At 41.2% G+C, this 11,714-nt stretch overlaps 1 protein-coding gene across 1 annotated transcript in view; it reads left to right on the top strand.

Annotated features, from left to right (window-relative positions):
- LOC101858549 (centrosomal protein of 135 kDa) overlaps positions 1-10,346 on the top strand; it is a gene marked incomplete in the record, with an annotated part of 53,199 nt that extends 42,853 nt beyond the window's left edge. Inside the window, 11 exon segments of the mRNA XM_013081058.2 lie at positions 604-742; positions 1,308-1,439; positions 2,057-2,112; positions 2,621-2,789; positions 3,388-3,498; positions 4,020-4,205; positions 4,579-4,788; positions 5,550-5,752; positions 8,290-8,394; positions 9,531-9,707; positions 10,171-10,346. Coding sequence (XP_012936512.1) covers positions 604-742; positions 1,308-1,439; positions 2,057-2,112; positions 2,621-2,789; positions 3,388-3,498; positions 4,020-4,205; positions 4,579-4,788; positions 5,550-5,752; positions 8,290-8,394; positions 9,531-9,707; positions 10,171-10,291 — 1,609 coding nt within the window.
- Positions 10,347-11,714: the final 1,368 nt, after the last annotated feature.

The following is an 11,714-nucleotide window of genomic DNA, read 5'->3' as shown; positions in this document are numbered from 1 at the left end:
AGAGAGAGAGAGGGATGGGAGGAGAAGGGAGGGAGAGAGGGACAAGGACAGACTGGAATATGGAGGAGGGGGGTGGGGGAGTGGCGGGGGCAGGAGAGACATTTTCTCTCCTCACATCACTTGTTTTTAAAACTTTACTTTTGCTGTATCTGTTTTTAAAAAGTTTAATGTTAGTTCCACCTCTTGATGTTGGCAGCTCATCTTGTTCTGCGTGGTGGACCTCTGGCTCATGCATTGACAATAGAAGTGATTTTTGCAGTCTGAACTTTTTATTTCTCTACAATTCTTTCAATCAATATGAAGAAAATAGAGAAGAAAAAGTGAAACATAGCTTTGAAAATCTGAAATAAAAGTTTACAACTTCAAGTAAGCTTTTAGAAATGTATGGGTTTTTTTTTCTTTTCTCTAAGACGTGGGGAGTTTTATACTAGGTCTATGACCATCTCTAGTTGGCACTTATGCGACCAAATTGTTTGGATCGTTCTGTTGAACAAGTACTTTAATGTTCTAACTATTCAATAGCTGTGGGGATAATATCTTAGGCGTTTCACAAGAGACCGGTGTTCAATGTGAAGAGATAAATGATATTGTTTGCTTCGGCAGGCTTCTGGTGGAGGAGACGGAGAAGACGTTAGAGGACGCCACACGTCGTCTGACGCGTCGGGAGGAAGAGCTGCACAGCCAGGGCGAGAGGGTCAACTCACTGGAGGAGAGAGTCCTTGATCTTCAGAGGGTCTCTCAGGTAACTGTTAACCACATGTGCAAAGGGGTCAGAGGGTCAGGTCATGCTCGTATTTGTGGAGTGGACCATGAATCAATGGGTGGGATCAAACCTGTCTCTTAACTCTTTCACGTTCATTTACTCTGACCAACTTAGCCCACATTAATTTACGTTTACCAAAATGGCAGCAGCTGTGGGTCAAAACTATGCCAAAACAACTGAAAAAACGCCTAACAATAGAAGAGAATGTCGCAGTTGCTTCCCTTGGTTGTCGTGCAGGAGTTTAATGCATTGAAAAGTAGTTCTGGGAAATGGGTGGAATGGTTCTATAGGATTAACCAGGCGATGTACGCTTTGTTGTTACAGCAGACAGGAGCCATGCTATTTCAACGGTATATCAGTCTCTCAAGGTATATCAGTCTATGGAGGCATGCTGTGCTGTTCATGCCAAAATGAGTTAATGTGCTAGCAGTTAGTTGGAGATATCTTTTTCTTTGTTTCTTCACTTTTGAAAAATTATGTTTGAGATGTTGTATATGTGACTGTCATATAAAATATTTTGTTTGCATGTGGGATTTCATCACAGGTTCAAAAGGAAGAGATTGACGTCCTGAGGACCAATCTGTCAGCAATGGATAGAGAGAAGGATGTACTCCAGTCAGCGGTGGATGAGAAGACAGAGAAAAATGCGCAGCTCAACAGTCACCTACATGATAGGGTAACTCAGAACAGAAACTTTTCACGTCTTATTAAGTGAAGGGGGGAAAATGAAGGTAACATTTAACAGTGTCACGTCACATTGTGTTGAACTTGACTCTTTCCATACCATATCCAAGATGTATTGTTGGTTTGGAACACTAGAACTTGTCTACAACGGTCACTTAAGACGTGACATTCTTACCAATACCATATTTGATAAAGTAAGTTCAGTAACTGGCCTCTCTCAGCACCACCTCCTACCTGTCGCATTAACAATATGCTTGTTTAGTACAACCATAGAAACTCCACTGGCATGGAAGGAGTAAAGTCAATATAGACATCGGTGCTCACTGAAAGCAGGTCGTGATTATTGTAGGTTTGGAAGATTTTTTAGAAGTATGTCAACAAGTTTTCGTTCTTGTTGTTTTTTATTTTTGTGAAAATTTTCATTTAGATCTTACTGTGGCAAGCAGCATTTCTTTTTGTGCCTGTTTAGTTGATCATTTCTGTAATAATTTGTATTTCACATAAAGTTTGAATTCAATAATGAGAGTTTAGGGCAAATATGTATTGTTGGTGCTACATATGTATACTACACCTGCTTATGACACACTTTTTCTTTCCTTCTGTCTTCAGGAAAGGTACATCGGTGACCTCAAATTGAGAATAGGAGAAATTGAGGCTCAACTAGAGTAAGTTTGCATGTGATGTGCTTGTATTTACCCGTGCATTATGACAAGTTGTCAGTTTGAATTCATTGTGCTGGGCAAAAAAGATTGTCTAGAAAATCAACTTTTCTGAAAAATCAGAATAAAACAGCATCTCCAGCTATGGTTATTTATTCCATTTGTCCAATAACTCATTGATGGTTTTGTATTCTTTAACTTTAGTGATACTGGTACCTAACTAAGAAAGTCTTTCTGCTGGGATACTACATCCCACTCAGTTTGGGTTAGCCCTGACAAACAGGGAAGACGCAGCCTGCCTCCTAAATTAGGTCCTAATGTGCTGCTGAGTGTGTAAGACGAGTAGTATCTTTGTGTGTGTATTTGTGTGTGTGTGTGTGTGTGTGAGTGTATGTGTGCATTCGTACGTGCTTACATGCGTTTGTATGTGTTTGTGTTTATGAGTGTGGGTGTGAGCATTGTTTTTGTTGTTATGAAACATTAACCGTCAATCACCGGTCCCACTTTCCTTCAGACACGCCAATGAGAACCTGAACCTGAAGGATCGGGAGCTGAAGAGCATGCGTCGGCAGCTGGAGTCTGTCTCTGAGGATCTGACGGAGACGTCCCGCACCAAGGACGTCACAGGACGGGAGAACCGGAGACTGCAGGACGACCTGGCGGTCATGACCAAAGAGAACCAGGTCAGTCACAAAATAGTGAGACTGATGGTCTGTTGTAGTGTTTGGTCTGTCCTGATCTACTGTTTGGCTTGTTTGATTTCGGGTAAATGTCCATTTTAGGACACTTATATGATCTTATTGTGTTGCAAGTGCTGTTAAATGTACTTAAAAAGCAGTTCAAAATGGGGAGTCCACCTTTATTTGAACCCAATTTTGTCCATGAGTGCTATCTTACAAAGAGCTGTAGTCACTATACTGGTGACACTTTTGGTAAAGCAGCTGTATAGGGACAGACAGGCAGGAGTAAATAAGAACATATGAAGTAAACTCGGTAGTTCTCAATATTTTTCCCAGCAACTAGTCGTTTTTCTTTGAATCTTCTTTTTCAGTCGTTACTATTTATCAGACTAGCAATAATGATGTTGTTTGTGTGAGTGTTTTATATATACAGTCGTATTTATGCTTATGTGTGTCTGTGTGTGTATTTTTGTGAGTGTGTGTGTGTGTGTTTGTATGTCTGTACGTCTGTGTGAATGTGGGTGTGTGTACATGTTTTGTGATGTGTGTTGAAGTATGCGCACACAAGTAATAGTATCATATGTCTGTGTGTGTTTTTCAGAAAGTGAACCAGGAGCTGGAGGATGTGATGGATGAGAAGGAGTCTCTGAAGACACAGGTGCAGCAGTACATCCTGGAGGTGCGCAGGATCGAGGACGCTCTCAGTGCCAAGGTGAGGACACATTTTGTTTTCTTTCTTTCTCTTTTTTTGTTTGTCTTTTTGTCTATGTCTCTCTCTCTCTTTCTCTCTCTCTCTCTCTCTCTCTCTCTCTCTCTCTCTCTCTCTCTCTCTCTTTCTCTGTCTCTGTCTGTCTCTTTATTTCTCTCTCTCTCTCTTTCTCCCTCTCTATCTCCTTCTCTTTCTCTCCTTCTTCTCTCTCTCTCTCTCCCTCTTTTTCTCCCTCCCTCTCCCTCCCCTTCCCTCCCTCTCCTCTCTCTCTCTTTTTCTGCCTCTCTCCTTCTCTCTTTCTCTCTGTTTGTCCATCTCTCTATACATCTCTCAAGCCTTGTGTGTTTTTTTTCCCTCCAAAATTCTACATCTTTGTGTCTGTCTGAAATGAAGGCACAGCTTCTTTGTTTGATGAGTTCTGTAGCATGGATGTATATTCTGCTGTGATCAGCTGGTTCTTTCATTTATGTACTGATGACTTGATATTTCTTTGCCTCAGCAATGTCAAAATTTTCTCCCTCCAGGAACAAGAGAGGACAGATCTGCTGGATCAGTACCGCAAGTTGTCCGTGGAGGCAGAGCAGTACCAGACTGCCAGCCATCAGCTGGAGAGTGAGGGTTCGAATCTTCGTCTGGAGCTCATGACCAAAGATTCTGAGATCCGGCGGTTGCGAGACAAAGTTGACACCTTGGAACGAGAGATTCAGGAGGTGAGGAGTAGGGGAGAAATACCAGTTTGAGAGAGAGAGAGAGAGAGAGGGAGAGAGAGAGAGGGACAGGGGGAGGGAGGAAGAGAAATGATAAGGAATGGAAAGAGAAAGGGGAGAGTGAGGAAGAGAGATGATAAGGAATGGAAAGGGAAGGAGGGAGAATGAGAGAAGGGGAATGTCATGTGTTTAAATGACACCTTGTGTGTATATTTTGTGTTGCAGAAGCTGATAAAATCACAGTGTCAATTTTTTTCAGTGGAGTATCCCTCTTGTATGTCTCATCATATCATATCTTACATATTTTATCTTAGTTTATCACACTTGACAAAATTGTCATCAAGTTTTGCATCCCCCAACTTTCCTTCCTTCCCAGCATCTGCAATCTCACCAAGCTTACGAGATCCAGGTCTCGAACCTGACGCGCTCTGTGGCCAACCTGGAGGAGAACCTTCGTGTGACAGAGGACGACAAACAAGCGCTGCTGTCCGATGTGTCGGCCGCCCGGGAACTGTGCTCTCGCCTGGAGACCACGAAGGAGAGCATCAACAGGCAGCTGGCTGCGTCAGAGCTGGATAAGGAGCAGGTTAGTAGAGAATTTTGAATTTTTCTCCGGATGGTGGCTAACGGCTTACTATTCCATTATTTTCAGTCATCAATGGATCATTATATGTGTACACAGTACACCTGAGATTATTTTGTTCTTGTCTGAGAAGATTTGGTTCTCGTCTTACTGATCCTAAGATCAGGGTTGTGGAGGAGGATGAGGATTGAGTGAGTGAGTGAGCAAGAAGATGTAAACTAGTCAGTCCTGTATAGGACAGTAACCAGATTTGAACCGGTCTGTCCTAGATAAGATAGGGCTGGGCTGGATTTGGAAGTAGCCAGGAGCCGTTTGGATAGGATTACAATCATTTACAAACTCTGCAATCATTTAGTCAGGAGCATTTACTGTTTTTCAATCATTAGGGCCCCAGTGGCAAAATGAATTGTGACTTCAGACTTCAAAGTAATGTCAAGCAAGTGTCAGTAACTCTGGCTTAAGTGGGTGGTCACTGGGGTGTGTCCTTGAGCAAGACTTGACAACCCTAGCTGAAAAAAACCCCCAAAACCCCCCCAAACCAGGGCGCTGAACAGTGACGGACAGCAATGGCATGTTTATAAAATTGTTCTGTATTGGTGAAATATAGTGTATTTATGTATGTTTTTACGTATGTATGTATTTATAATCATGTCTTTATGCTTGTATGTTTGCCATTTTAACCTAAATTTCTCCTCGGAGATCAATCAATAAAATGTAATTTATGTATTATTTTTTATTCTCTTGTGTTTCCCCCTCGTCAACAGTTCCAGAACCTAATCACTGACCTGCGCCAGGAGTCGGAGCTGCTGCGCTCGCAGATTGACCAAGAGCGTGACTCGGTAAAGAACCTAGAGGGTGTGCTACAGGACAACAGAGAGAAGGAGTTCCAAACCCAGCTGTCCACACAAGAGAAGAACACAGAGATACAGATGCTCAAGGACAGGCACTCGCTCAACGAGAGCAAATTGTGAGTTGCTGTGTTTTGGGCTTGGAGAATTGTCTTCTTGCTGTCGTTTTTTTCATGTGTACGTATATACCAATACACACAAACACACATGCTCATTGACCACCTCGGTGGCGTCTTGGCTCTGAGAGATCTAAAGGAAGGTTAATTAACTCACTCACTGCCATGCCCGAACCCTGTCGGGTGATCCGCGTAGACCGCTGCCTGCCAAACCCGAAACCCGTCAGGTGCGTTTTTACTACTATTTTTCAAACATTCCCCGACGTGTTTCGGGCTTGGCAGTCGGAAGTAGGCGACATAAGCCTGTTTAGTTTCGATTCCGCATTGTTGCAGTAACTTCCCTTGAATAAGTTCGGACTTTTTCGAACTCACCCGAAACTAACTAAAAACTACTAACGCTCAGTTACGATAGTGATGGCGTCTCAACGAGGTCGGAACATATGAATTGACGGACCCATTCGTCAATAAAGAGTCAGATTTAGATCTTTTTGCAGATGATAGTGATGATGAACCATCATACAGAGTTGAGGAGTATAGGAAAGGAAATAGGAGAGGTGCGTACACAAGTGAAGATGAAAATTGTGCTAGATCTAGGCCTAGATCTAGAATCGGGTGTTCCCCATGCTCAGACCAATGATCCGATGCTTCTCGGTCTCAGTTCAGGCCCGTCACGCGAACGTCAAAAGATCACACAACGTAGATTTAGACCCCAAATGATAGGAATACAGTGGACATAGACCCTCCTAGGTTTACATAACAAACTTCAAATAGTGGAACCCCTCCCCCAGTGGCCATGCCCCGTCCTGCAACCACGCATCCTGATGTTGATGCTCAGGATGGGTGGACTGATGACTTGAATGATATTCCAGTTATATAAAATTTGTCAGATATCTTTTCATAGTGACTCTTCAAATTTTGTCAGTTGATACAACGTCTATTTCTTGCAGAGACAAAGATATAAAGGCATGCATATCGATTGAATGTACCAAGCACCTAAATGTTATGTAAAAGTTTTTTTCCCTAATTTGCCACATATTCACAAACTCATAAAATTTCACACGATAAAGGTATCACAAACATTTTTTTTGAATTGTTGAGTATGTTTCAATGTCATTGTTTGTGGAAAAGGTCAATGCTGTACACAAAATAATAAGCTCACAGTGAGGTTTTGAAAATGGTCCCGAAAGCCTGGCATTCCTCAGTTACCCTTCAGAGAAATGCCTGGCAGTGAGTGAGTTAATCTTTTAAAAGCTCTAAAACATCATAAAAACGAATTTTGAAAAGTCTCTCCATGTGTAAAACTGAAAGATCGACATACGATGGCAGCTAGCAGGGCATGCCCACACTGTCAGCTGTTTACGTAATTTAAACAAGCTTGAAGTGAGTTAGAAGTTACCGTTTTTGCTTCGTTTTACCAATCAGAGTTGTTTATATTTCAAACCATTCATGCTCGAAAAGGGGTCAAAATCTAAAAATAGTTGCGAATGAAAAAGTTCACAGCAAAGATTTTCCACTAGTTGGTTAAAGCAAAGGTGGCCATGAGGTTATGGTTAGAAAAATAATCTCACAGCTACACACTAGCAAGGTCCAAATTCCTTTATCTCGTCACCCACGCTCCCAAAAAACCACACACACCTCCAAAATAAATCAAAATAAAATATTAATGGTCGATTATAGTTGTTTATTTTTATATTAAATGAAGCAGAAGACATCAAACTTTCAATATATCCAAAAAACAAAAATTTCATGGAAAGTCACTTTTTTGCCTTTCGAGCCTCCTAGCTGATAATAGCACAGTGCGTCTTACAACTGATATTGAGCGGGGCAGACAGATATGTATGTATATACGTATGTACGTATGTATGTAGATATGTAAGTATGTACGGACGGACGGACGGACGGATGGACGTACGGACGGATGACGGATGAATGCTTTGTGCACCCCTTGATGAAATTTAGATTGCTTAGGGAATGCACTTCTTTGACCATACCTGTTACGGCCAACCTATGCCTTGTCCCAGCTGAACGATGGAAATACTTGATGAAATACTTTCATAAAAATAGTTTTGTGTGTGTTTTTAAGGTTTTCCATGTTGGGCTGTTATGTGTCTACAAAGAAAAATATCTTTGTTGGTCTATGGACCCAGATACAAATCCCATCCTTTGTGCAGGTTTGGGGAAAACATTTTTATCCCCTTGACCTAAAGTGAGTTGACTTTTTTCAATGATTTAAATTACTAAGTCAAGGTGAGGAGAAGGGTTTTAAAACTGGCGTTTATTTTCTTTCATTTCACTTATTGTTAATGTTGTAGTTTTTTATATTGTTGATGTTGTTTTTCATGAACTTTGTAGTCTGATGTGCAGGTGGTTGTAGGGCTCCACTGTTAGGTCCTACTTTTTTTTTCTTCTCTTGTCTCTGTCTGTCTTTCTTGCATTTTCCCAGCACTGAATGGCAGAAACTGTGTCGATGTGTTTCTCTTTACTCAAACAAACCAATTCATAAAGTATGGATCTTCAATTTTTGCTCCTTTCTGTCACAGGCAAAGTCAGAGCCGTGAAGTTGCATCTCTGCGTACGAGAAACGTGGAACTGGAGGGTGATATTGAACGCATTAGACGACAGCTCACCAGTGAGAGGTTTGAGAGGTCAGTGAATGTCAATGTAATGTCAAACTTTTCGAACATTCTTCGTTCTTGCATTGTGTCTTTACATTTTTTCTGACTACGTCCTGCTGATAACGAGCATTGATGGTGTTATGCTATTACCATATACACTCGAAATTGTCCAAGACTCATTGTTGATGAGAAAAGTTTTTTGTCCTACACAGATGGATGTCTTGGATGCGCCATTATGATGTTTAAAAAAATGCAAGGTACAGATTGTCTTAGACAGGGGGCTGTTTGAGCAGGTTCAATGAACTGGAAGAAATCAGTTAACTCTTCTTTCTTTTTCTTTTTCTTTCTCTTCTTCTTCTCAATTGCATCACTTTTGAAGTCTGGTATCTATCATGTACATGTACTGAGCTGGCCTGCTCAGACTTTATCTGTTGGACTGTACAGTTTCTCCTGCAGTGTTCATAGTGTTCATTTTTTCTGTTTATCCTGCTTTTTCTCCCCTCTCTAAAAAGCTGTTATTGTGTACATGTACTTCTCTTTACCTGAACAAACAGTTTCTGATGGTGTTTCCCCATTGTAGTCGTTTGTAGCGTCATATTGCCACAAGTGGATATTGTATTGGTTGACAAGTTTCATCAATTTTTTTTCCTTCAGTTTTGAATTAAAAAGCTTTTTGGCATTACCAGTACAATCCCCTTTCTACAAATGGAATAATGTTTAATAAGCATTGAAAATTTTGTAGAGTATATAACGACATTGTTGACATAATTGTATATAATCATTTCTCTTTCTCTCTGTCCGTCTTTCTGGCCTACTTGTTAAAATCTGCCTCTGTGTTTATATCTAGTTTTTTTTCTCAGTTTCAGTCTTTTCCCTCTAAAAATAACCTGAGGGAATCGTGGTTCTACATTATATAATTGTTGGAAAGGTACAAAAGAAGAAAAATAAATGCCTATTACTGAAAAGTATACCACTATGAATAGTCCAGATTGCACTTTGTTTTTTAATGTTATCGGAATTTTGAAATATCTTTTGGCTTCTGAGTCTTTAGGCTTACGAAGACATTAGCTCCATTAGTATATGATATTGTTATGGAATGATAAGGGTATACAGCTACTAGTGACTTGATGTAAAGAAATTTCCTTATTTTTTTATTCCTTCCTCAGAGAGCGTGTGGTACAAGAGCTTCGTCGCAATGGTATCCAGCCACCTGTCATGATCAGCGACTACGCTGGCAGTCGAGGCCTCAGCCCTGTCAGGTCGAGGTCACGGAGTCCTGGCAGATCATTCAGCCCCAGTGCACGGCCGCGCTCTCGCTCTCGAAGCCGATCACCGGGTGTTCGGTGAGTGTTTATTATCTGTGGGATTTCTTAGGAATAAACGATTAGAGCTACAGGAGGCTAAACGATTTAAGAAAATTGGGAAAAGAGATGTAGAGAGTTCACAACCCAAGACTATTACACCTGAGTGAAGTAAGGAAAATTTGTGTAAAGTGCCTTTCCCAAGGACACAACATCACGCTTCACCTCGAACCCCTGAACCCGCCACCTCACAATTACGAGTCCAGTGGCCTAACCACTTGACTACCAACGCAGAAGAGGTGAGTTAGACCAAAAGTAACACGCTCATATAACTTGAATGAATGGGTGACTGAAAAAGATCTGAGCAGAGAAATGAGTGGTGAGCCATGATCACTGTTGTCTGTTTCAGATCTACTACTTGAAGGTGAAAAACAAAAAATAACTCATGTGTTGCGTTGATTCTTTTGTGTTTAATTATAAACACTGAGTATATTTTCTCGGACAGGTTCCACAGCAGTGTGACGGACACCTCGGTTCACAACAGCAGCCGCCGGAGCTACCTGGGTGATGAGGACTACTCTGTGACCACGCCAAAGTCCAGCTCCTACACTCAGGACATCCTCTAGCCTACTCCACCTCTGTGATGATGACTGACAACCATAGTGACCTGACACCCCCCCCCCCCCCCCCGCCCCCCATCGCCATGCCCACTCCCCCTTTTCCGAAGCCACAATGACCCCCTTACTCCCCGCCTCGTGCAACCAGGCCTCCCCTCCCCCATTTCCCCCCCCTCCCTCCCGGCACCAGCTCTCGCACCCACCCACCCCACCCCAAACCGCTAAGCCTTAGCTTTACCATTGTCATAAATATGTCTGAATGGATAAGTATTTGTATACTTGGATGACTGCGACAATACTTTGTTTGTTGGTCTTGGTATTGTAACTATGTATGTTTTGTTTCAAGGATACTTTCTGTAGCCATTTGCCTTTTAAGTTTCTCTTCCTGAGACTGACACTTTTCTCCCTCTCTTCGTGAGACTGTTTTTGCGAATTACATTCCTCAGAATGGTCAGTGTAGTGGTTTTTTTATATTTGTTTCTGCTTCGTCTGCCATTCTTATTTCGCACTTTTTTCCCCTGTGAAAGTGTTGTTATGATTTTGTTTCTTTTCTCGTAGGAGTAAGATTTTCTTCTGTTGTCTTTGTGTTCAGGGCAAATTTGACTCCCTGTTTGCTGAGCTCTAAATTCGATGGCTGTGACAAAGATAGAGCTTGTGGTCATGTTTTCTCATAGCTTGTCCTGACCTTAACCCTGACATAGAGTTGGGGAAGGGTCATGTCTGTGAGATGCTCACACCAATGGTGTATGGCTGAGCAGTCTCTGAGTGTATGCCAGGATTATTGTGTAAAGCATTTTTAGCTTGTAGCTCTTTCTTTTTTTAGATTAATCATATTATTTTGAAATAATTTTCCTATACCGGGTATGGGAATAGTCTGGAAGGAAAAAAAACACATTCAGAAATACCCTTCTCAGGTCATCACATTCAGAAAACTTAAAGTTTGCTTTTTAAATGTGTCTAGTGATCTCTGATAGAATTATGTGTTGTTGCATGGTGGATGATTGGTAGAGGATTACTATGGAGAATAGTGCCAAGATAGCATATATTGTAGTTTTTATATTGTCATTCTTAATGACTTCCTGTTAAAAACCATTTGTTCTTTTTTTGTCAGTTTGTTTTTTATGGTCCTTATTCAATAACAACAATTGTCTTGGTTCTTGATCTATAATGGCATTTGTCATGTACCATTTCCTGATTGATAACGCAAGTCACAGTACTTGATCCATAGCAACAACATTTGTCGCAGTTCTTAATCCATAACAACATTTGTCACACTACTTGATTCGTAGCAACAGCCTTTGTCATAGTACTTGATTGATCCATAACAACAACATTAGTCATAGATCTAGTCCCTGATGGAAACCAACATTTGTCAGGGTTTTTCAAAACTATTCAGACTGTATTTAACATGATTCTCGAGTCAAAATGACAG

The sequence above is a fragment of the Aplysia californica genome, unplaced genomic scaffold (genome assembly GCF_000002075.1).
Source record: "Aplysia californica isolate F4 #8 unplaced genomic scaffold, AplCal3.0 scaffold00113, whole genome shotgun sequence".
Lineage (NCBI taxonomy): Eukaryota > Metazoa > Mollusca > Gastropoda > Aplysiida > Aplysiidae > Aplysia > Aplysia californica.
This window is presented reverse-complemented; position numbering and strand designations above follow the sequence as displayed.